The 26,899-nt window shown below is 45.7% G+C and overlaps 1 protein-coding gene across 1 annotated transcript in view; it reads left to right on the forward strand.

Moving 5' to 3' along the window:
* Nucleotides 1–26,899, forward strand: part of RAB31 (RAB31, member RAS oncogene family) — a 293,231-nt gene that overhangs the window by 137,980 nt on the left and 128,352 nt on the right. The window contains exon 2 of the mRNA XM_085607336.1: nucleotides 3,119–3,198. Within this exon, the coding sequence (XP_085463462.1) occupies nucleotides 3,119–3,198 (80 nt within the window). The remainder of the gene's footprint in view (nucleotides 1–3,118; nucleotides 3,199–26,899) is intronic.

The following is a 26,899-nucleotide window of genomic DNA, read 5'->3' on the forward strand; positions in this document are numbered from 1 at the left end:
GCTATTGGGTGTGCGTATACCCTCGGGGGATCCCTGGTGTGTGACACCAACTCCTGTTCCAGGGCGTTCGTATAGAGTGAGAACAGGAGAGGTGCCAAAACGCAACCTTGCCTGACGCCCCTCTCCACCTTAAAAAATGCAGAACACTCGCCCTGCAGTCCATAACGGACTTTTGCCCTTGCGCCAGAATACAGCTGTCTCAAGAAAAGTATTATCACAGGGTCGACTTTTAACGCATTAAGGACTTCCCACAGCTTATCATGTATTACACAGTCGAAAGCGGCTGTGAGGTCGACAAAAGCCAGGTAGAGTTTCCCTGTCTTTGCCTGTGTATATTTACCAATTAATATACTAAGATTCATGATCTGCTCATTAGTACCTAACCCAGCTCTAAAACCATATTGCACATTGCTTAAAATGTCGTTTTCTTCTACCCATGCTTGTAAATGATCTAGGACAATTCTACCGGCGATCTTCATAAGGGAGTCCAGCAGGGATATTGGACGGTAGCAGGCGGGGTTCCCTCGCTCACCCTTTTTAAAAATGGGAACTATGATCGATTCTGACCAAGTCTCAATAAAGCCTTTTTCGCAACAGGCTTGTAGGACCCTTGTCAGGATGGGACCCCACACCTCAAGGTTTTATTTATAGAGGTCTATAGGTATCCCATCTGGGCCCGCGGCCTTGCCTCCACAACTGGCCTTCACTGCCACGTTGACGTCCTGAAGTGAAATATGAAGGTTGACAGGCCTGAATTTCTGTTTCCCTCTAGCAGTATCTTGTTCCTCGTCAGTGGGCACCCCGTCACCCTCTATTGAATACACATTGGAGAAAAAATCTAGCCAGGTTCTCTCGTCGATTGCCACCTCCATAGTTGGTTCTTCCAGGTTATTAACCAAGAATGGGGCGTTCACAACCGACCAAAATTTGGAGCTGTCTTTACTCTCGGCAGCCTCGCAAAGATTTCTCCAAGCATTGTCTTTCAATTTGATCACCCTGGATTTTCTAGCGGCATTATACAATTTCCTGCAGGCCCTAATCTCACTGCTGTCTCTTTCGGGTCTATGCAGAGCTTTCTTCAGATTTGAATAACATCTGGTGCAATCCTGGTCGAACCATCCCTTCCTAGGATTACCTGTACCTCTGCATTCCCTGGACAAAGTGCTTTTCACAATCTCGGTGATACAGTCAAAAGCTTTTAAAACATCATCATGCGACGGGTTATCACTTAGACATGTTGTAATTGGATCTATTGCCTTGGAAACTATTTCATTATTGAGCTCTGCAGGGTCCCGGCTAGCCCAGCGTATGGCATATCCTTTATTACTGTGACTTATGCAGAGATGGCAAACTGACTCTTTGACAAGTGCACATCATGGCTACCCCTTTCACTCATGATCAGATTACACACATTTGCATTAGTGCATGGCAGTATAGCACCAACATTTGCAGTGACTTTGTAGTGCCAAATCAGCATGTGGACTTGCCAATAACCCCAAAAATGATTTTTGCATCATTTTTCGCTATAAATGTCACAGTAGTATGATGTTAACACAGAGGTAGCTTGCACTTGGTGTTGAAGGAGCTGGGTTCCATGTTCTAGATCTGCTCTGGAACCTCAGGTCGATGGATTTTTTATCAGCATGAAAGCGTGGGGGAGAATAAATAGTGAATTAATTGTTTCAGTTCCAATTTACTATGACTCTTGAGAAATACGGAATCCCAATTGAGTTTAGGAGTTTATTACAAAGCCAAAATTAATTGGACATACAGGCACCTCAAAGTGAGGGTGTAGAAATACATTGGAACCAATACTAAGCCAAGTCTACGGATGAAATTAAGACAGTGCAACATGCACAAGATAATTAATTTGAGGCTCAGGATATAAAAGATGACTGAGGAGACATCAAGATCCCCCTTCATTGGAAGTTTGTGTGTACAAAGCATTAATCTGTCCCAACACTACTACTAGTGTGACATTTCTACACAGCATTTCCCAAGGCCAGATCAGTTAAGGTGTCAGCCTGTGAAGTCTTCCTAAGAAGTCCCTTCACATCAGTTGGGTCAAGTAGCATAAATCTACAGAGCTCATTCTAAGATGCTCTCTCTCTCAAGGCAAGGCAGAAGTCCCCAGACACTTTCCCTTGTTATGATACATCAATACCACAGGTAGTACTCCATGATCCCTTGCAAAATCACACCATCCAGTCAGGCCACCTCCTTGTAGGTAACTTTCCATTAAGCAGCAATGCTCCCAAGCTTTGGCGAGATGACCTTGATTCCCATGCTTGCTCCGATGAGAAGGTACAACAGTTCTCCATTATCAGTATCAGCGGTCAATGTATCCTCTTCTCCCTAAGCCTTACTCCTAAAACAAAAACATTATTCTTACTAACAAGGATGATTCTTTCACCTGCAACAGAAATGTGAGAAAGAACAAATCCAACATCCACATGAAATTCAACTATTAAATCTAATGCAAGAGCTTCCAAGGAAAATGCATTTCAGGCCTACAGAAATCGGCCAACATAAGAAATAGCACACAGGCCTTATGGAAGTACGTATAAATTAACACTTTCTGCTGAGCACTTCTGTCTCATCACGTTACATAAGTACATCAAATCTGTGAATAATTGTCAGCAGCATACACAATTTATGCATGTTATTGTTTTCAGCTAAACACATATAAATTTCAACGTTAATCTCTTCACGTTTATATGACAATGTCCCTGCTACACCACAATTCACGTTCATACAGTTCATGTTCTACTGTACCAGGTTAATACGACAAAGGAATATATGCGGGTGCAGACTACTCGTGATTCTGATGCATCCCTATGAATGAAAGAGCAAAATTTGCGCTACATTAGTGTCATCACCACTACTTCAATTATGCTGTTTTAATGACTGTGATTTATTTTATGACAACAGTCCTTTACAAAGTACTCTAATAAGAGCCTAGCACACACCCTATTTTCAAGTAGATGTCATAGGAATGCATATGTAAAAACTGCTCTGGACGTGCAGCAAATTTACCAATGTTGTAAAAATATCCTAAAAGTTTTGTGCATAAACTCATCTAAAAAGTTTCATCTTGGATCTCTGTTCAATTTTTCAGGATACTGGTGTCGGGAAGTCGAGCATAGTTTGTCGTTTCGTTCAAGATCATTTTGACCACAATATCAGCCCAACCATTGGGTAAGTACCCTGCATGGTGAGATGACAATGCGATCATTTTATTTCATTTTATTCACTGACTTGCAATTACTTGCGTAGGCAGGAAATGATATGTCCAGGCATGTCTAATAAGGGCACAGGCTGAATTTATGAAAGCAGCGAAGGCCTGGGATCTCTTAGAGCTATCTCAGATGTTGACTGTTGGTGTGAGATGAGCGTAACAAGGCGTATTTGAGGGGCAACTATAGGTGTTTGACTCTAATACAGACTTTGTCAGTAAGGCAAAGCAGATAAATCTCAGAGCTTAATGGGTAACCGAGATGGGAATTATAAACACAGGAAATATCGTCCACCTAGGAGAAATCTACACTTTGTGTAATGTATTGTTCACGGGTCCACTCTGTAATATGCAATGGGCAAGAATGTTGGGGTAAATGCTAGACCCCTTTCAGTGCACTGCTGGTGGAGTTGGTTAACTAATGGGTTAAACTATTATCACCGTTTCATGATAAAGAGATGATTGTGCATATCCATCCAATGCATTGTTTAATGAAACTGAAGTGTCATATTTATCATAATGGTAGTGTGAACAACAACTAGGTTGCTAGGCAAGCTATTCATGTTATTTAAACAACCAAATAAATATAATAGTAAATTACTAAGCATTGCCTATTCCCCAGATTTACCAACATGCTGCCTACCCGTGATCACCAAGACGGAGAGTTTAGCTAATCGATGCAAAGGACTAAGGCATCAATCACATGTGTCTTGAACTCTACGACTCGGGATATCTACACACGTTTGTGGAACTGTACGGATCTTATGCTCTGCCAGTTGATCATTTCCTAACACATGCGACCCTTAAGGGGCAATCACTGAAGATGACATACTTAGATTCTCGAGATATAGAACTAGTAAACCCACAACCATCACAGAATGGAACACTAACCTACTAGTATTGGCCCCTAGATCAGACGCAAACCCCCTACGTAGACTGTTGGTGGGATTCAGGTTGGTTTTGATTTCTGTTTGGATTTAAGAATGTGAGGGGTATGCCATGGCAGGCCATACAAACACCTTGCAAAACTGGGAGCACACACAGCCTCTTTGCTCTTATTTACCTGCCGGTTGCGACGGACGGGTGTCCAAAGGGTGCTTCAGTAAGGCTCCCTCTGATGTGTTAGCAGCACTCCCATCCCACTCATCTCCCTTGCTTTGTTTGTACTACTGCATAATTGCATGGGTTTGTATCAGGCTTGCTATATTGCCTGTGCTTTTAATATACTTTTATGATTATTAATTAATAATTGAATAAATATTTGTATTCATTCATCCATATCACAGTCTTGTATTGTTTGCACAATTAATTCCCTCCTACAAGGGGCATGACCCGTCACTGCATGCATGTTGATGTACTTTTATTGTCAAGATTGTTGCACTAGGTAAAACCCAATAAAGAGCAAATAAAAAAAAACAGGCCATGGTCAGGCTTTATGAAGTTCACAATCATTAGCACAGTTGGTTTCCCAGAGCCGATATGATCTGATGGATTTGTACACTACAGTGAGTTGGTGTGAAGGGGATAGGGGATTGTTTGTGACGCTCAGGCCATCCGACCCTATCCTAAGTAGGGCTGCAGGTGCGTGTCCGGGATCAGCCGCTGGGTATGCCCTACCGGAGCGCACCCTGATCGCCTCGCCGCAGGGGTGCAGTGCAATGTGATTGAACCCCTTTGAGGGGTGTCGCGGAGGCTATAGGAGTGCAGCCAATGAGTAACTATGAACGAACTGGGGGCAGAGAACCAGGGAATGGGGGCGCACTATGTCGTCTATCAGGAATACTTGTGGCTATGCGCTCGAGAGCTGGACCAACATGAGGGAAAAAGAAAAGGGGGGGGGGTCGGGGTGGTCGCGGATGCGGAGAGGGGGAGGGGGCAGGGGGGGCTGGAGCATCGGTCGTAGCCGATGAGGGATCTGGCGGTGGGGCCTGTGATGTCTGCCTCTGCGAGGCAACGGGTGCTTGGACTGCCTGCGCCGTTCCCAGGGTGGGCTCCGGAGTCACTGGCGCCCCCGGGGATCAATCAGTTGTGTACTCGCCGCAGCCGCTGTTTCCTGCGTGAAGGCGTGCAATAACATGGCCCAGGGCATGGAGATCGGGTGTTTGCGCATCCCTCGGGCCTCCTCCGTTCTGAGTGTAGTTTCCTCCGCCTTGCCCCACTTCTTGACCGCTCCCACCCATGCCGCTACAGGGGGCCCCCCCGGCGTCTTCCAATGCATAGCGATGCATCGTTTAGCGAGGAGCAACATTAAGAAAGCAAACCTCCTTTCCACTTTCTGCGACTTGTGTCGTTCATGAACACCCAGCGCACACGCCTCCCATGTGTCCAGGTCCCGGAACCCTGTAACCGCTTTTAGGGCAGTGTGAATTGTGTGCCAGTAACTGTAGAGCGTCGGACAGTCCCAAAACATGTGCTTAAACGAGGCAGCGGGCTCCAGGCATCTAGGGCAAGCAAACACCCCGTCGGGGAAATATTTCTGCAACTTTTTGGGGGTTAGATACGCCTTGTGCAGGATATGCAACTGTATGTTCTTAAACCGATAATTGCGGGACACTTTTTTTGTGTATTCCAGGGCCCTGGCCCACTCCCTGTCGTGTAGAGGCCGTTGGAAGTCATCTTCCCAGTGTTCCCGGAGGGTCGCTAACGTAGGACTCCGCAGGGTTCTCACCGCTTTGTAGATCCACGTGACGAGATGACGACCCGACCCCATCTGCAGTATCGCATGGATGACCGGGTGTGTGGGGGGCTCCGTCTCGATCCCTCCCCACTGCCTGCGGCAGTCCGTGAGAAGCTGCCTGTGCCGGAGGAATTGTCCCCCGGGCAGCTCGAAGTCCCCGACCAGTGCCTCGAAGGACTGCAAACTCTCACCGGAGAACAGCATCCCCACCTCCGTTACCGCGTGATCCGTCCACACCCGCATCATTTGCTCTGTGTAGTACGCCCGGCCCCTAGGGAGCCCCACCAACGGCAGCAGTGGAGAGTACAGGGGAGTACCCCGGCTAAGTCGATGAACGTGTGCCAGGCAGGCGCGCGCCGTCATGACCTGAAGGGGCCGGGATAACGGCGGTGCTGCACCCGGCAGCAGCATGCGGTGGACAGCTGGGATCGGAATCCGCCCCGTCTCCGTGATCAACTCCTCTTGTGCCCGGCCTGCCGTCCAACGCGACACCCACTGCAATTGGGCGGCAAGGAAATACGCCTCGAATGAGGGAGCTGCCAACCCGCCCTGGTCAAGGGGCAGTTGCAGTTTCGCCAGGGCTATCCGCCGGCGGCCGTTGCCCCAAATAAGGATCCCAAGCAGGGTATCCAACTCCCGGAACAGGGATCGCGGAGGAACCCCCGGAAGATTGGAGAAGAGGTACAGCAGGCGCGGGACCAGGATCATCTTTGCAACGGCTATCTTTCCCGGAACAGCCAAGTGGAGGCCCTTCCAGAAATGGACCTGGGATCGGATGTTACCCATCAGTGCACGGTAATTCCCCTCGTAGATATCTTGCGGCGTATGATATAGCTTAATGCCGAGATTGCGAACCGCCTGGGGACTCCACGAGACTTCAACGTCTCCTATTCGTATCGGACCCTGGGGCACAACTTGTGTCAAGGGGTAGACAGTGGACTTGGCCCAATTCACCCTTACAAATATTGTGACTTATAGTGGACATATTTTAATTCACATTTCTATAAGACTTTACCATGAACTTTAAGTCAACGAGTCACTATCTCTAAACTCGTGGGCAATCTGAAATATTAAATCAATAAGGAAAAATTGGGCCACTTGGTAGCCTTCTGTAGAGTTGGCATACTTTGTCTCTTAGCAATTTTCCCACAGGTACTCCCTTTTTCTGTTCTTTTAGGTTCCATCCACAATTATTTCCTGATGTTATACACCACCCTCAGTTACTTCAGTTAGTGCCCTGTTATCCAGTATTCACACAATTCAAGCCAATACCTTCCTTCAATTACACAAAGCAAATGCAAATGATTTTGGCTGATCAACACTGCCATGTAACACCAGTGTATAAAAAGAGGAATTTAGTGTGGCCCTTACTTTTCTTTTCTACCTATACTGGATTTCCACCCAAAATTAGCAACTCATTTTTTTTTTTTATAACAAACTTTATTGGGATTTTCCATGTGGAGGTACATCGTAATACACGTTACATTGAACACTTTAATTATTCAGAAAGCATAGGATACAATTCAGGCATTGTGCGCAATCTGTACAAAATGTAGTATTGTCTACGATACATTCCAATAATGTCCCAAGACAGCTAGGAAGGCCACCAGTCAAGCACAATGTTGTGTATTACATTCCCAGCCTACGAGCTATTGTATTCAAGGGGAGCGGCAAAATTTGCAACTCATTTTGTGGATTCGTTTCTGGTAGTTCGATTTGTGATTATAGGGACAGTAGCTTTGGCTTTTCCTCAGGAAATGGTGGGTACCTCCGGACTGTCAGACTGATGGGTCACCAAAATTTGAGGTTGAGGACAGTTGCAGTATTTGGTGGCCTGAGGTTATGGGCCCCCTGGGTGCTCCTGGGAACCTGCGTCTGGGGTGGTATCTGGCAACTTTTCACATTGTGTGGCTTTTCCTCTTCCTTTTCCTCTTCCATCCAAGTTCATGAACCGGCATAGTGTCTCATCTTTCCTGTTTTCTTCTTCATTGGTTCCATCTGGTTTTGACCTTTTTGGCTTGTAATTTGGACTACGATTTAGGATTTAGTTTTGGCTGTGGCTTTGGCTCTTGGTTCTGCTTTTTTCTTCCAGCACATCGCTTCAAGAGTTGGTAACTTACCTGGTCTTGCTGAACCGGTATGCGCTAGCTTCCTTCTCCACTATGTGACTTACTTTCCATCGGCCTGCCATCACAGAAGCTATTAAGCAAATACATTCAAACATTACAAGAAGATTACTTATATAAACCAAGTTTGCTGTGCAAATTTGGATCTTCATGCTCTTCTTGTTATAGCGTATATTTACTGGTCTGAAATCCCAGCCTGGGATATTCCCACTCAGACGCTAGAAATCTGTCCTGAGAAAATACCCTGTGGAGAGGCTGCGAAATTCTGGTTGTTTCTCCTCTCTTTGTGCCCATTCCCACCGTCCATCAAGTGTTTTATCTCCTGCCTACAGTATTTGTATATGTACTGGCAGAATGACGTTTATTTGATCGGGGAAGGGTTGTCATCGGACTCTGCTGAATATTGTGCCCAAACCTGTCAAATATCACTAAATTATTCTACATAAACCTTCGTAACAAGGGCTAAGGAGATATCATAATCAATAGCTGGCAAAATAACCATTCCAGCAACACATTAGGAGGCCACCTTTCTCTGAATTGGCATGACATTCTTCAACTATCCCAAAATGATCTCAGTTTAATTGAACTTTCTAGATATCCCAATCAATACAAGTACTGTGAACATGGTCATTCCTAAGATTAGATAAGAAATGAGGCGAATCTTTCAAATCAAAACTAATCATGTGCTTCAGAAATATTGTGAAACCGGGGAATATTTTTCTTGATTTTCCTTGATTACTGGAATCTGCCAAATTTGAGCAAACATTTTTTTCAACAAATTTTATTGCACGCCTTTACATATTTAATAGATGTGCTTACTGCACGCTGTGTATATAATAGTACATTCCAACAATACTGGCTATAGCTACTATATAAAGATTATTGCACACCTGGTAAAATATGGATATGCACTTAACAGTATGGTTTTGTGCTGACGTCAGTATACATTCTGGAACAAGATGTGTTAATGGAATGGAGATGATAGAGTTCATGTCTTCTCACAAAGAAAGTTAGAGCACTGGGTGGGATTCCTGTGAGGAGAGTCATGTGTTTGGCTTAGTATATTTTTTAGTGTTAGTCACCTGTCATGGCGGTAAGTTTTTTAATTTATGTGTAATGTTCTGTAGATCCATTTCTCATGATTCTAATGGTTTGCATGCCATGCCTCTGGCCGGGGATGTGCACAACCAAGCAACCTCTGCCAATGCCCCTCTCAGCACATCAGATCTCTTGGTTTTCATTTGTTCGGCGGACGAGGCCTTGTACCTCATAGCTAGCCTTCTTCTTGCCAGGATTAACCCCAAGTCTGAATAACCTATTTTTCTGTTGGCTTTATTGATGTTGGAATATACCTAGAATGCATGTGCCCTGTGTTACTGTGAGGGAGCCACTTATCTTTGTGTTTAGATCTTGAACTTTTGTCTTCCGACAAATATTATGTAAATTCTGATTCCATTTGTATTTAGTTAACAAGCGTAGCATAGCACAGCCTACTGGGCAGTTTTATAATCTGTGTTGCATATTTAACCTAATCCGCCAATGTGAGGTATGCATGGTAGAGGTAGTTGAACTGTTAGTTTAAATTGAATATTTCTAGATACTTTCAATCTGTATGCTATATTCTTATCACAGTCTTGGTTCTGATATTTCTTTCCCTAGAGTCTGTTCATAGTTGCCCCTCAATTCAGCTTGGGGGTTTGCAATTGTTTTTAAGGATGTTCTCTGTAAAACATTGAGATTTTTCCCTTATCAGGGTCCCCTATGGACAGAAGTGCATGCAGTATAGCATCACATTCGGGTTCTGTGTCCAGATCATATTGCCTTTGACAGGGAGCAGTTTGCCGTAAACTTCTTCAAAAGTATGATGTTGATGCATGTGAAACATGCCTTCTATTTTCATAAATGAGTGTTAATGCAGGGCCTGTAAATTGAGCCCTGGTATCAGCTTTAGCAGCCATTTAAGGGCCTCTGTTAGCCACTTGGGGGAGTATACGGCTGGTTTGCCCAATATATCTAAATATCAGCACTAGCAATGGTTGGCTATAAGTTTAGTTTTCCCTGGTACTGTATTTACTAAGTAGAGTTCCCTAGAGGGTCAGGGGATCTACTGTTTCTATCAGCATTTATCTTCGATGACTCAGGTGTGTGGCCCCACAGTGGCGTAACAGAAGCCCCCGCAGCACCTGTGTTGTGGGGGGGGGGACCCCTCAGCAAACGTGTTAGATGGTGGGCCAGGGAGGGGGGCTGTTCTTCTATGTAACATAACTCGAAGTCAGGGACTCCTAATCTAGTGGTATTTGTATTTTGGGTGGAGCACATCCATCTCCTTATACTCAATACCAGTCCCGTTAGTATAAAGTTGAATTAGTTAGATAATGTGTACAGGAAAAACATTGGAACATTCACAAATTAAAGTAACAAGATAGGAAGTATCACCATTTTGGATAAAGTTAGTCTCCCCATTGGTGAAAGAGGCAAGCTATTCCAGAACTGTGCTGATTTACGTATGGCGCTCACTACACGTTGCACGTTGTTGGCAATCAGGTGATTGAATGTATCGCCTGCTCATACTAATGGTGTTAGATCATCTCTCCTCAAGAGTTGTGTTTCTGTCTGTTTCAGGGAAAATAAACAAGACTTGTCCCAGTGTACGTTTAGGTTGGAGATTCTGAAGTCTCTCAGTGTCCCAGTTTTGTCATAAATACATTTTTAGCTGATCCTCTGCCCCAATGTTATCTTGAGACATCACTCGCTTATGGTAAACCCGTAGCTCCATCTCATCGTATTAAACAGAATTAAAATAATTTAAGAACAGATGGATCAAAAGGCATTAGATGATCTCTATCTTCCTTTAGTTCAACAAATAATTTGTATTTCAGTGTTAGATGAGTCTGTGCTTAGTTCACCATCACAAAAGCAGACAATGTTAAATTCCATATGCCCTAATGCTCATCCTGAGTGGCTAACCCAGTGTTGATTTGACCGAGTTGGAGAAACGGGAAATGGGGGAAAAAGAAGAGAATGCCTCTCGTTCTTCCAGCTACTTCTTTCCTTGGCATGCTGCCCTTTTTAAGTCTCGCTGAGCCCAGCGCATGCGCTGGCTCGGAGAGACATTTTGGAGGTGAGTTTTAAAAGGGCTGCTGGCTGGCCTAGCGCTTGCGTTCACGCGAGAGTGCACGGGCGAACCGCTAGCCTTCAGCAGCACTTTGAAAACTCGTGCTTTAGCGCGTCATCGTGATGACTTTCGCTTTCAGAGCGATCGCGATGACTTTCGCTTTTACGGCCGCGTGGCGTTACTTTTACTGCCACGCGGCCAATGCTTGTTTATATGTGACTTTGCATCTGGCAAACTTACCATCAGCCTCTTCAGCCTCATGATTGGTTCAGGGGGTCACATGACTGCTGGATGTGCTGTTTTGAGGGCCTTGTTTTCCACTGAAGAGAATGCAGTACCATCCTACAGTAAAACTTGATGAACTCCATCCGATGGGTCCCAATCATTCTGCTTGGTTCCACGGAGGACTCATGGGCGATCTTTCAATCAACTAATCAATCTTGATGCTTGTAAATCACACTCTATCCGTAGATCGCTTGACACTGGTCATCTAGTCACCTATAGTAGGAATATCATAAGAGCTCTCTTACAAAGCGTTTGATGCTTTTATTATGAGGCTGGAAGTCCCATAACGGTGCGATTTGCACTTAACACGAGTAATGACCTAGAGCCAATATCGATATTTCCTCTGGTTTTTTGCTGAATATATTAAGTGATTTTTTTTCTCTAATTGGCTAGAGTCTTCATTGGCACTACCCATGAACATGAGCAGTGACATTTGGATTAATCTTTACTCCAGACCGGCATCCATTTGTAATGAGTGCTTTGCTTGGGTGTCATGTTCCCTTCTCCCTAGACCTGAACCCACCTGGACACCTGTATTTTGAGCTCAATGGGATGCTATACTTGACAAGCAGACTATTTGGCATGTGGGATGCTGCAGTCATTTATGCAACAGTTTACTGTAGTCTCTTGTACAATTAAAACATTTCTTAACAGGTGTGAATTTCGAACTTCGAAATGCTGGTATATAAATATTGACGTCTTTCTGGGGTTAGTACTGGACAACAACACAAAATATGGGCAGTGGTCTCCTTGGGATCAATACAGGAGCGGTATCCACGGATTGCTACTCTGTTTTTCAAATATGGTCGAATGTCGCCAGAATCAAAAAACACCTATGGCATACTTATCCTACATTTTTATGTCAAGGAACTAAACTGCCCAAGGCCGCAATTGTGGTCTTGTAATCAAATTCAAGTGCCGAGATACTGTTCATTTGGATTCAAAACTACACTGGTTAATCTCTTTTGATTTTTAGTTGATACAAAATTAACTTTGCTTATTAAACAAGAAATGCAATATTGCAGTCTTCCAAAATTCAAAAAGATTCAGGTCTACTAGTAATGTATTTGGGGAAAGGCAACCAAGGACATTTTTTTAACCAGGAAGATTCCTTGTTTAACTCAGCCCTTAGCAATTCTTGTAAAGTGTTTCCCTCTGCCTGTCTAGCCAGAGAGCAAGGGTGTCTGTGTGCAGGGGAGGATTGGTTATGTGTAGGAAGGTGTCCCTTCCTGCACATAAACAATCCTAAAATGCCATTTTGAAACTTTCATGTGTGCTGCTTCATGCAGCACACATGGAAGTTACAAAATGGCATTTTTTAAAAGGTTTGTTTATATACAGGAAGGGACACCTTCCTGTACATAAACAAACCATGGCATTTTGCTTTTTCCATGTGTGCTGCACAAGGCAGCACACATGGAAAAAGCAACAAGCATTGGCATAGCCAATACGTCTCGCTTTTGGGACCTTATAAGTATTTAGTTATGCAGCACAATATCCTTGATGCAACAACATCAACTGTTGCATGGCTAAACACTTATAAGGTCCCAAAAGCGAGACCTATTGGCTATGCCAATGCTTGTTCCCATTCTTAGTAGGGTGCTTCCTTTTTTGATAGTAGAAGCAGAGTTGAACAACAATCACAATAACGTCAACTACAAATTAGCAAACATATTCACTCTAAGAGCTCCCCAAAATAATACACTTTACCTATTCGCTAGACGATTTTAGCTCCTATTCCTTAGTTTTTTAAAGAAACTATTTAGAGCTCTGTAATTATATGTATGTAATAATATCCTTCTTGTACGGAGTTCCATCACAAAATCAATTTTTTTCCTTGTTGCTAGCCATAAGATAATTTTTAAGACTGATTTTCCATTTTGTTAGTTCATTAACACATAAAAAGCCCTGATGAGTCTTTTTCTATGTGTGTCAGGTCGGTGACCTTAGTTGGTTTTACTCTTCCGTAAAATCAACTTGAATGTTAACAATGTTAACAACCTGAAGAGACGCTTCGGCATGATGAGCCAGGGTGTACTACGAAAGAAATAGCAGGTGCCAAGAACAGAAGAAGCTCTTTGGAAACATGCCAACTTGAGCCAATGTCCGAGGTCCTTTTGACCCAAGAATCCTGTCAAAAGCAGAAAATAACAATAATTGTAATCTCCTTTCAGCAAAACATACACTTGCTATACATGAACACTGCGCTCTCCTGAACTAAGCGCTCAGATTGACCACCTCATGTCCCTCTCATTCTCTTGGACCAAACATTGCAAGATGTTGAAATACCAACCCTGATATTTCTTTCTTGTATTCTCTTGAAGCCATTTTGGGTTTTCTATGTGTTTGCCTTTTCAAAAACAATTGCCTCTTCTTAGCTGCCGGATTCCTGATGAGACTTTCATGATAGAGTGTTTGTCTTGAAAGTTTGAAATTTGGGGTTGTTTTTCAGCTAAGATTACACATAAACTACTATTTTCTCCTCCAACTTCCTCTCCCCTTGTGTGCATGTAAAATTCCTGGCACTCATTTTGGCTTCGAGTACAGAACTACATTTGGGTGTAATGAAAATGTGTTATGAATCTGTAATTTCTGCCCGTAGAAGAGTTAAAACTACCTTGGATTAAGTATTAGTTTTTGTAGTGGATAGCTGTTCACAGTGGTGTCCAAGAATATGTTCTTCTTGTCTCATTTGTGTCTAACACAAGTCAGTACAACTGGTCCGTCTGGCTTCTGAGCCTTGGCAAACGTTTTCTACAGACTTTATAATGGATATTCTGTCTTCTGAAGGAACGTTTCACAATGCTGGTTACTGTGGATATCTTTGCAGGAATGGCACATTTTTCTCCTTTGGCCAAATTACCCACAGCAGAGGAAATGGCACAATTTGTTTGGCAGATATTTTTCATCTACAGACCATTATTTCTGATAGAGCGATTCATTATTTGTTCTAATTTTTGAAAGGTAAAACCATAGGAATTGAACGCTATTCTTTCTGTTTATCCTCTGTCAAATGGACAAATTGAGCAAACCAATAAAAGTGTGGAACACTATATTTGAGGTTACAGTAATACAATCAAGATAATTCAGTCTCCTATTTATCCACTGGGAATTTGTCCTACAATAACGCAACTCATACTGCTGTCAAAGTTTTACCATTTAATTGTATGCAGGATTTTTAGCCAATAGTTTTTTCTTCAGCATTCTGGTTTGACTGTGAGAAGTTGGCCTGATATATGCTGTCCACTAGTTCTAGTGGGCACCTTGTATCAGTCCAAACAAACCCTTATGGTGATAGGTTAAAGACAACCTTTATTGAAAGCTATCCTAGTGGTAGCTATGGAGAGCAGCCTTCAGGCTAAGTCTTGAAGGAATGTAAAGCAGCTTGTTTTACCAGTCTATAATCTCTTGAATGATCAAATGAAAAGACAACTACACCAGGTATATATTCAAAATATATGTATTTAAGATAAAACACACCCCTGTAGTGTCTTTATGAGACTGGAGTTCGAAGTACTTTGTTTACAAGTTAGCAATTATCAGTAATAGCACAAATACACGTTTGGGCCCTAGGGGCGTACCAAACCATATACCAAAAAAGTGGTATAAGAACCACGACTGGGATAGACACAAGGCCTAGAGCCTGTAGAATCGCTGCGACCCCAAGGAACCACCCAAGGTAGGGACACAGGGGACCCACGGGGACTGTATGTAGTGTGTAAACACAACCGCGGGTTCCCGTTATCTTCTATGGGCAATGTCGCGGTTGGAAATTTAAAGATTAGGGACACTTAGAATCGAGTCAGGGCCAAACCCTTTTGGACTTAAGAAGTTCTAGGGCTAGCACCCACGGGAGCACCGGAGTACTCGAGTTACCTCACCCAGGGAAGCCGGGTGCATAGGTGTCTTTTGGTGTCGGGTCGCGTCGTCGATTGCAATGGAAGCTGGCAATGAACTGCTGCTGCCGTGAAGAGGAGAAGTGTCCACAGAGATCTAAGCCTGGATCTAGGATGGAAGGAATCTGAAAGCAGAGGGGGCAGAGTCTGGGTCACTAGCCAGTGACCGAGGGCAGGATGGACCAATGCCCACAGATGTTGGGTGTTCCAGGTGAGTGGATGGGTGTCTTGACTCTTCAGCCACGAGGTCTAGGAGGCATCGACGAAGTCCACGAGCCGGATTCGAGCTGTCTCATGAAGTCTGTTGAGTGCTGCGGTGTCGGCGACCAGAATGGACCCAAAAAGTCTTTGCAACGGCAAGTCACTGGAATTCAGAGAAAGGACTGCGGTGCAGACGAGCAAGGTCTGAGGGACTCAGCCAGCGAGGGTAAGTCAGGGCATGTCTGGAGCAACCAGGAAAGCCAAAGCAGAAGAAGAGTTGCCTTCGTGGGGACCTGCTAGCCAACGGGCTAGTGATCGCAAAGGAACCATGAGCATTCGCAGTTGAAACTGGCCCACGGGTCACTCGTGGAGTGGAGGCCAGCAATCTTCGGTGCAGGAGGTGCTCAAGGCTGGGGCTACTCGCATCCCAAAGCACAACTTCGAGGAAGACCAGGGAGATAGTTTTGCTTCAAAAGTTCACGGTGTCCAGGGGTCAAGGTTCCACATCACCCACGATAGCCATGGGCCTCAGCTTTGCTGTGGACTCAGGGTAGCCTCGGGGAAGTCTGGAAATCCACCTCTGGGGATGCAGAGACTTCGGCGTCCGGCGGGAGCTTCAGAAATGCAGACTGGACAGTTGCTTCTTTGGTGCCTGCCAAGCAGGGGAGTCACTCCTTGACCCCAAGGGAGGTCAAGGAGTGACTTCAGTCTTCTAGTCAGGATAGAACGTCGAAGGTCCAGGATATATGTTGCAGAGTTTCGTCCAGGGTAATCTAAAGTCGCTAGGACTGGGTTCCCATACTTATACTAAGTTTGGGGGTTGGACATACTCTAGGGACCCACCTATGGGAGGGTTTGGAAAGAGGGGTGGTTACACCCATTTCCTTTGTCCAGTTTCACGCCAGAGCAGGGGCAAGTAGCCCCTGCAACCGGTTTGAACTGGACTATGCACAGGGACACCAAGTGTGCCCCCATGTGAAGGACTTCAAAGCACCAGAGAGTGCTCCCGCCCAGCCCCAATACACATCTGCCTGTCTGGGGAGGTGGTTACACCTCCCTTCGACAGGAAACCTATTGTCTAGGCCTCCCCTGCCGGAGTTTTGGTCAGCAGCAGGAGGCCAGACCTGTGTCTGTGGCAGAGGCATCCGTTTTGTGATGCCAGGGCTCAGGAAAATCCTACCGGGTTAGACCAGTGTGAACATGTCTCTCCCTCTAGAAGGGTGGAATGCTACCCCCGCCGCCAGAACTGGCGGGGTGGGGGTAGTATTCCAAAGCGTTTGACACCAAACACGACATGTTTTGATGCAGCCATTCCAAAGTTAGCATTTACCGAGAGGTTATAATGCACTTAAGAGTATATGGTATGGCTGTATCAAAGAACAGCCATAAGGAAGTATTTCCGAAAGCTGCAGAGGGGCTCAGCTCATGCTTGGGCACCCTCTCACACAAAACCAAGCACTCTGCCTTCAGGATTATCAAGGTCTGCCATAGGAGTGACTTATAGGTTCATATGTGTCTGTATATATAGGTGGATATAGGTAGCCTATACCATTGTAAGGGGTGCAAGCACACCCTTACCAAGGCTGCAGTAGCAGACCTGTGGTGCCATTTTGGAGTGCTTTCCAGGGGTGGCATAATACATGTTTCAGCCCCTGGTAGGCTTCTGAGGTACCTATGCCCTAGGTACATGGTATACCATATACTAGGGGCTTGTAAGGCACTCCAGAATCCAATTAGATATGTACCTAATGTACATGCAAACCATTTTAGAGAGGAAGCAGCTAGGCTGTGGTCCTGATTATCAGGGCCACAGCCAGACTAAGGTCGAAAAACAGTGAAACACCAGCAAAAAGTGGGGGTACCCATGTGAAGCAGATCCTACTCTCCTACACAACCCCCCCCAAACACAGGGACATTAAACTAACCTTGACCAGTTGAGTCTTCATGTTCTAAGTGGAAATACCTAGAGAGTCCATATGCATTGGCATGGTTACTCCCAGGTCTATGTTCCACTGTAAAGTCCATCCCCTGTAGGGAAATAGACCACCTAAGCAGTTTGGGGTTGTCACCCTTCATTTGTTTTAGCCATAAGAGGGGCTTATGGTCTGTCTGAACAAGGAAGTGAGTACCAAACAAGTATGGCCTCAACTTCTTCAGAGCCCAAACCACAGCAAAGGCCTCCCTCTCAATGTCTGACCAACATTTCTCTCTAGGGGTCAGCCTTCTGCTTATGAAAGCTACTGGCTGATCCTGACCTTCATCGTTCAATTGTGACAGTACAGCCCCTACCCCCATTTCAGATGCATCTGTCTGGACAATGAACTTCTTGGAGAAGTCAGGACTCTGCAGAATGGGAGCAGTGCACATGGCCTGCTTCAGGTCATCAAATGCCTTTTGACAGCTAGCTGTCCACTGAACCTTTTTGGGCATCTTTTTAGAAGTTAAGTCATTCAAGGTTGTCACTATTGATCCATATCCTTTGACAAATCTCCTATAGTACCCAGTCAGGCCTAAGAAGGCTCTCACCTGAGTCTGGGTAGTTTGAGCAATTCATTCCATTATGGTCTGAATTTTGCTCTGCAATGGTTGAACCTGGCCTCCACCTACAAGGTGGCCCAGGTATACAACTTGACTCTGCCCTATCTGGCACTTAGTAGCCTTGATAGTGAGGCCTGCCCTTTGCAGGGCCTCCAAAACATTACTCAGGTGGACCAGGTGATCCTCCCAGGTGGAGCTAAAGACAACAATATCATCTAGATATGCTGCACTAAAGCCTGCCAGGCCTGTAAGGACTTGATTCACCAACCTTTGGAAAGTGGCAGGTCCATTCTTCAAACCAAAGGGCATTACCACAAATTGATAGTGCCCACTAGGGGTAGAAAATGCTGTCTTTGGCTTTGCATCATCAGCTAGTCTGATCTGTCAGTAGCCAGCTGTCAGGTCAAATGTGCTTAGAAAGTTGGCTGAGGCCAAAGTATCTATTAGCTCATCCGCCCTGGGGATGGGATGGGCATCAGTCCTAGTGACTGCATTGAGACCCCTGTAGTCTACACAAAACATCATCTCTCTTTTTCCACCACTGGTGTGAGGTTTCGGTACCAGGACTACTGGGCTAGCCCAAGGGCTAACTGAGGGTTCAATCACACCCAGATCCAACATCTTTTGGACTCCTGTCCTTATACAGTCCCTGACATGGTCAGGTTGCCTGTAGATCTTATTCTTCACAGGTAGACTGTCCCCAGTGTCCACTTCATGAGTGCACCAGGTGGTCTGACTTGGAGTCAGAGAAAATATATGTCTAAACTGGCTGAGAAGGTTTCTGCAGTCAGTTTGCTGCTGAGCAGTGAGGCTGCCTGCCAAGGCTACACCATCAACTGACCCATCATCAGGGTTCTGAGAAAGCAGGTCAGGGAGTGGGTCACTCTCTTCCTCCTGTCCTTCATCAGTAGCCATGAGCAAGCCCATGTCTGCCCTGTCAACATATGGTTTAAGTCTGTTGACATGAAGTACCCTATGGGGACTCCTAGGGGTTCCAAGGTCTACCAAGTAGGTAACCTCCCCTTTTTGCTCAACAATAGTATGGGGGCCACTCCATTTGTCCTGGAGGGCTGCTGGGGCCACAGGCTCCAACACCCACACTTTCTGTCCAGGCTGGTAAACAGTCAGTACAGCCTTTTGGTCATGTCAGGCTTTATGCAGTTCCTGGCTAGCCTCAAGGTTTTTGTTTGCCTTTTTCATGTATTCAGCCATCCTGGAGCGGAGACCAAGTACATAGTCCACTATGTCTTGCTTTGGGGGCTTGAGAGGTAACTCCAATCCTTCCTTCACCAAACACAATGGACCCCTGACAGGGTGACCAAACAAAAGATCAAATGGGCTGTAACCAACCCCCTTTTGAGGCACCTCCCTGTATGCAAATAAAAGGCAGGGTAAGAGTAGGTCCCATTTTCACCTAAGCTTCCCTGGGAGTCCTTTAATCATGCCCTTTAAGGTTTTGTTGAATCTCTCAACTAAAGCATTGCATTGTGGGTGATAGGGTGTGGTGAACTTGTAGTTCACTCCACACTCCTTCCACATAGCAGTCAAGTAACTAGACATGACGCTTGCACCCCTGTCAGATACTACCTCCTTTGGCAAGCCTACTCTTGAGAATACACTCAGGAGAGCTCTTGCCACTACTGGTGCTGTAGTGGTCCTTAGGGGAATTGCCTCTGGGTACCTGGTGGCATGATCCACCACGACCAGTATAAATCTGTTCCCAGATGCTGTTTAGGGATCCATGAGACCAACAATGTCAATCCCTACCCTTTCAAAGGGCACCCCCACCACAGGTAGGTATCAGGGGGGCCTTTGTAGTGCCACCTGCTTTGCCACTGGCTTGGCAGGTTACACAGGAGCGACAAAACTCCTTTGTGTCCTCAGACATGTGGGGCCAGTGAAAGTGAGGGACAATTCTGTCCCAAGTCTTGCTCTGGCTTAGGTGTCCTGCTAGGGGAATATCATGGGCTAGTGACAATAGGAAACCCCTAAACTTCAGAGGTATAACCAACCTCCTGGATGCACCAGACTTGGGGTCTTTACTCTCTGAATAAAGGAGTCCATCATCCCAATAACCTTTATGGGTGCACTAGCATTCCCAGCAGCCTCATCAGCAGCTTGCTTTCTGAGGCGTTCAAGAGAGGGGCAGGTTTTCTGCTCCTGGCTCAGATCAGACCTGGAAGGGCCCCCTGTCCCCAAGAACTCAACCTGGTCAGGTTCATGCTCCTCTGGGACAGTTCCTTCTTCAGGCTCAAGATCATCTCCCTGAGGAGACTGATCAGCATTCTGAGTCAGGTGGGAAGGCTCTGCATTAACCCAACTGCTCCTCCTCTTGTGAGGCACCTGGTACATTATTCCAGAATCCAGGGCCTGTCCAGTTTTAGACATTTTAGCCTGTGACCTGGTCACAGGAAAGACATGTGCAGGGATCCCTAACATTTCTGCATGTGTCCTGAGCTCCACTTCAGCCCAAGCTGAAGTCTCTAGATCATTGCCAAGCAAGCACTGTACTGGTAGGTCTGCACTAACCACAACCTTCCTAAGGCCAGTTACCCCACCCCAGGAGAAGTTAACAACTGCCAGAGAATGGTCTGTTCTGACATTGCTAGCATTGGTCACTTGGTACATTTCACCAAGTATAATTTGCCCAGGATCCACAAGATCTTTTGTCACCATTGTGACACTTGCTCCTGTGTCCCTGAATGCCCAAGCTTCTACTCCATTTATCAAAGGCTGCTGTCTGTATTTGCCCAAGTTACTGGGACTCACACAGGGGACATATCCATGCCTCCATCACAGACAATCACAGCCTGAGTTGGAACTCTGACTAGGCCAGAGTCCATCTCAGAACCCTACTACACCCTACTACACCATTATTCTGTGTATTCTCACCACCAATTGTAACTGCACTAGGGGGAGCAGGTGCCTTAGGGGCATTGGTGGGGGGTGGAGTATTCTCTTTGGCCTTGGTGCAGTCACTGGTGCAGTGAGTTTTCTGCTTACAGGTTTTGCACCAAGGTTTCTTTTGGCCTTTTCCCTTACTTGACTGTGACTCCCCATCAGAAGAAGATATTTGGGGCCCTTGAGAAGACTTCTGGTCTTTACCTTTGTCCCCACCCTTGTCAGAGTTCTTAGAATCCTGCTTCTTTGGGTCATCACCTTGGTTCTGTACCTTCTGCCTTACCCTGGTTCTGACCCATTTGTCTGCCTTCTTTCCCAATTCTTGGGGAGAGGTCAGATCAGAGTCTACCAGGTACTGGTGCAACAGCTGATTTTGACAGTTATTAAGAATCTGCTCCCTCATTATCAGATTGTACAATCCTATGAAGTCACACACTTTACTGCCCAGTAACCAACCTTCCGGAGCCTTAGCAGCACAGTCAACAAAGTCAACCCAGTCTTGATTTTGTGCTTTTTGGTTGTCTCTGAACTTTAACCTGTATTGTTCAGTGGTTAGGCCAAACCCATCTATTAGTGCACTTTTCAAGGCCTGGTAATCATCAGCATCCTCTTCTCTTACAGTAAGGAGCTTATCTCTACCTTTGTCTGCAAAGGAGAGCCATAAGATTGCTGCCCACTGACCTTGAGGGACCTTCTGTACTTTACAGGCCCTCTCCAAGGCAGTTATCCATTTGTGGATGTAATCCCCACTCTGGTAGGGAGGGACAATCTTACTTAGGTTTCTATGGTCATAAGACCTCTCCCTATCTCTAGGGAAATTGCTGCCACCAAGGGACTCTAGTCCCTCCTTTTTACTAGCTCTGTAGAGCTCTAGGGCTTCCCTGTCTAAGGCCATCTGCTGCTTTCTGAGGTTGAACTTGTCTTGCTCATACTTCAGCAGTCTCTCTCTCTCCTCTCCTGGGAGATTTCCCTCCCTCTGTGAGAAGAGACAGAGGTCCCTATAGAGGAGTTAGACTGGACAGATCCCCTTGACAGAGATCTATCCCTTCTAGCCCTGTTTTCAGGTCTACCTGGAGGAATAAAGGAAGGAGCATTATTGTCATCCTCCTCATCCTCATCCAGGAGATCTGGGTTCACCAGAGTCTGGCCATTGTCACCAGTCTGGTCAGCATTAGAGGTAGGGTCAGGGGAGTTTCTACCCCTAGGCCCACCCTCACCTGCTGCCCCACCCACACAGTCTATTCCATCAGGCCCACTAGGCCCTGTGATATCATCCAGCTTAAGTATCTTTATGAGATGCTCGGTGGTTGGGCTTTTGCCTGTCTTCAGCTTCCTAATGGAACATAAGGCCCTAAGCTGAGCAAAGGTGAGATCCTCATATTTATAGGGAAGGAGCTCACTGGTTCCTGGTAGGGACCCACTGGTTCCTGGCTGGTTAGACATTACTAATGTGGTGTGGTGTATTGCACTACCTACACTAGTGTGGCCTACTAAACTCTCTTGAGTTGTAGAAAGGGTGTGCTATCCCTTAACACACAACTCTAAGTTCAGTAGAACTTACGGTAGCTAAACTTGATATTATATGTACCTTAGGTACCTTTAGTGGTTTTCAGTTGATCAATTCAATTGAGATTATTTGGTAAAAAATAGCAAGCTGGACTCCCACACGCTGCACACCAATGTGAGAAGGTGGCCTGATATATGCTGTCCACTAGTTCTAGTGGGCACCTTGTATCAGTCCAAACAACCCCTTATGGTGATAGGTTAAAGACAACCTTTATTGAAAGCTATCCTAGTGGTAGCTATGGAGGGCAGCCTTCAGGCTAAGTCTTGAAGGAATGTAAAGCAGCTTGTTTTACCAGTCTATAATCTCTTGAATGATCAAATGAAAGGACAACTACACCAGGTATATATTCAAAATATATGTATTTAAGATAAAACACACCCCTCTAGTCTCTTTATGAGACTGGAGTTCGAAGTACTTTGTTTACAAGTTTACAAGTTAGCAATTTTCAGTAATAGCACAAATACACGTTTGGGCCCTAGGGGCATACCAAACCATATACCAAAAAAGTGCGATAAGAACCACTACTGGGATAGACACAAGGCCTAGAGCCTGTAGAATCGCTGGGACCCCAAGGAACCACCCAAGGTAGTGACACAGGGGACCCACAGGGACTGTATGCAGTGTGTAAACACAACCGCGGGTTCCCGTTATCTTCTATGGGCAATACCGCGGTTGGAAATTTAAAGATTAGGAACACTTAGAATCGAGTCAGGACCAAACCCTTTTGGACTTAAGAAGTTCTAGGGCTAGCACCCACGGGAGCACCGGAGTACTCGAGTTACCTCACCCAGGGAAGCCGGGTGCATAGGTGTCTTTTGGTGTCGGGTCGTGTCGTCGATTGCAATGGAAGCTGGCAAAGAACTGCTGCTGCCGTGAAGAGGAGAAGTGTCCGCAGAGATCCAAGCCTGAATCTAGGATGGAAGGAACCTGAAAGCAGAGGGGACAGAGTCTGGGTCACAAGCCAGTGACCAAGGGCAGGATGGACCAATGCCCAAAGATGTCGGGTGCTTCAGGTGAGTGGATGGGTGTCTTGACTTTTCAGGCACGAGGTCTAGGAGGCGTGGACGAAGTCCAAGAGCCGGATTCGAGCTGTCCCACGAAGTATGTCGAGTGCTGCTGTGTCGGCGAAAAGAATGGACCCAACAAGCCTTGGCAACAGCAAGTCACTGGAATTCAGAGAAAGGACTGCGGTGCAGACCAGCAAGGTCTGAGGGACTCACCCAGCTAAGGTAAGTCAGGACATGTCTGGAGCAACCAGGAAAACCCAAGCAGAAGAGGAGTTGCCTTTGTGGGGACCTGCTAGCCAACGGGCTAGTGATCGCGAAGGAGCCTCGAGCGGTCGCACTTGAAACTGGCCCACGGGTCACTCGTGGAGTGGAGGCCAGCAATCTTCGGTGCAGGAGGTGCTAAAGGCTGGGGCTACTCAGAGCCCAAAGCACAACTTCGAGGAGGACCAGGAAGACGATAGCCACGGGCCTCAGCTTTGCTGTGGACTCAGGGTAGCCTCGGAAGGTCTGGAAATCCACCTCTGGGGATGCAGAGACTTCGGCGTCCGGCGGAAGCTTCAGAATTGCAGATCGGACAGTTGCTTCTTTGGTGCCTGCCAATCAGGGGAGTCACTCCTTGGTCCCAAGGGAGATTTCTTCAGTCTTCTAGTCAGGATAGAAAGTCAAAGGTCCAGGATATATGTTGCAGAGTTTCGTCCAGGGTAATCTAAAGTCGCTAGGACTGGGTTCCCATACCTATACTAAGTTTGGGGGTTGGACATACCCTAGGGACCCACCTATGGTAGGGTTTGGAAAGAGGGGTGGTTACACCCATTTCCTTGGGCCAGTTTCGTGCAAGAGCAGGGGCAGGTAGCCCCTGCAACCGGTTTGAACTGGACTATGCACAGGGACACCAAGTGTGCCCCCAGTGCAGGACTTCAAAGAATCAGAGAGTGCTCCCGCCCAGCCCCAATACACATCTGCCTGTCTGGGGAGGTGGTTACACCTCCCTTCGACAGGAAACCTATTGTCCAGGCCTCCCCTGCCGGAGTTTCGGTCAGCAGCAGGAAGCCAGACCCGTGTCTGTGGTATAGGCATCCATTTTGTGATGCCAGGGCTCAGGAAAGTCCTATCAGGTTAGACCAGTGTGATCATGTCTCTCCCTCTAGAAAGGTGGAATGCTACCCCCGCCGCCACAACTGGTGGGGGGGGTAGTATTACGTTTGACACCAAACACAACATGTTTTGATGCAGCCATTCCAAAGTTAGCATTTACCGCGAGGTTATAATGCACTTAAGAGTATATGGTATGGCTGTATCACAGAACAGCCATAAGGAAGTATTTCCGAAAGCTGCAGAGGGGCGCAGCTCATGCTTGGGCACCCTCTCACACAAAACCAAGCAATCTGCCTTCAGGATTGTCAAGGCCTGCCATAGGAGTGACTTATAGGTTTATATGTGTCTTAATATATAGGTGGATATAGGTAGCCTATACCACTGTAAGGGGTGCAAGCACACCCTTACCCAGGATGCAGTAGAAGACCTGTGGTGCCATTTTGGAGTGCTTCCCAGGGGTGACATAATACATGCTTCAGCCCCTAGTAGGCCTCTGAGGTGCCTATGCCCTAGGTACATAGTATACCATATACTAGTGGCTTATAAGGCACTCCAGAATCCAATTAGATATGTACCTAATGTACATGAAAACCATTTTAGAGAGGAAGCAGCTAGGCTGTGGTCCTGATTATCAGGGCCACAGCCAGACTAAGGTCGAAAAACAGTGAAACACCAACAAAAAGTGGGGGTACCCATGTGAAGCAGATCCTACTCTCCTACTCTACTCTACATTGACCTTTTCGTTTTACCAGCTACTGAAACTGAGAGAACTTCTTTCTGAAAGTTTACACTGTTCAAAGGCCATGATGAAGGAAGATGTTGATAAGTCAAGATCAAGTTTCCCTCTTTTTATTTCTGGAGGTTTGGCTGTCTACTTGATTCCTTCCAGTTCATACATTGCTAGTCAAATTTTGAGCATGATTATTTGGCCTGTTTGTTAATTTTCATTAGATCAATTCTGTTGATTTCCGTTTGAAGTTTCACACTCAAATTAATGCTATTTTTCCCGGATCCTCATCAACATCTTTCATCTGAAATTTGTGACTCACTGATTTTCAGAGCTCGTTTTCAATTCTTGATTTTCTGAAAAGGCTATCAATCTAGCAAGATATTGTGGGAAAATGCTTTATCTGTACATGCTCTCTTCCTGGATCACTGTTTGAGGACTTATTGGAGGCTGTTTCCGGTCTGAGGAAGATTATAGGTGTGCAGTGCTTATTCAACCAGCATGTTGCTGAATGCTGCACCCAGCATGTGACAGAATGTCCTTACAGCCTGGATTGTGCTGATGATTTCTGTGATCAGTCACCGGGAAGGGTGTTCTGTGATCAGCTGGACGCATTAGTTAGGACAGACAGCAGTGGAGTCATAGAGTCTGGCAGCAGGCAAGGATGTAAATGTTGGTTGTCTTCTTCACGTATTTAGCCAACACCATAATTTGAAGGAGAGAGGCATGAGCAAGCAATGAACTACCCATTCCAAAATGGTAGATCATCCATAGAACTTTTTTGGAGGTTCCCAATTCAAGATGACCATGAGTCTTTCTTGTGAAGGCAGTTCCTGCTTGAACCCTATAATAAGCAGTCAAACGCGAATGTAAGATGCATTGCAATTCATTTGTTCCTTATTTTTCACATTCATCACCCATTTTGTCTTCATTTTTGTCCTTGATTTTTTGCAGCCGGGTTTTATTTGGATTCTTCTTGTGAATTCTTTGACTGGACACTTCTCTTTTCCTAATTTCCTGGGGAATTTGGTGCCCGGCTGATATATCGCAACATAAATCTCAGCATTACCAGATGCCCAAGGGAGGGTATACCTTTCTGTTTTTAACTCCTTACTAGCACCCTTTTAAGGAGACACTTGGCACCTTTCACATGTGTTATGCAATGCACTGTAGCTACTAGGGAGGATTTGTACTTTCCTAGACAGTCAAAAAGAAATTTGAACAGATCTTCCCTATGTCTAGTACTTGTCAGTTTCTTAAGCCATACCTCTTATAACGTTTCCTTAGTTACTCTTTTCATCAACCCACTTTGATCATTTCCCACCTTAGTGTGTGCATATCAATACCTCATGCTATATCAAACCTGATCGTGAAGACCATCAGGAAATTGCAAAGCACTTCAACATAAAAACTAAAACGAAACCATAAAAACGGACCACAAACCTTTAGTGCATATGATGGCACCTGGTTGGGGATGTTCTATGACAGCAAGGTTGGCAAGACTTGCTTCAATATTGCAAAGTTTCCAA

The sequence above is a fragment of the Triturus cristatus genome, chromosome 5_2, assembly GCF_964204655.1.
Source record: "Triturus cristatus chromosome 5_2, aTriCri1.1, whole genome shotgun sequence".
NCBI classification, from domain to species: Eukaryota; Metazoa; Chordata; class Amphibia; order Caudata; family Salamandridae; genus Triturus; species Triturus cristatus.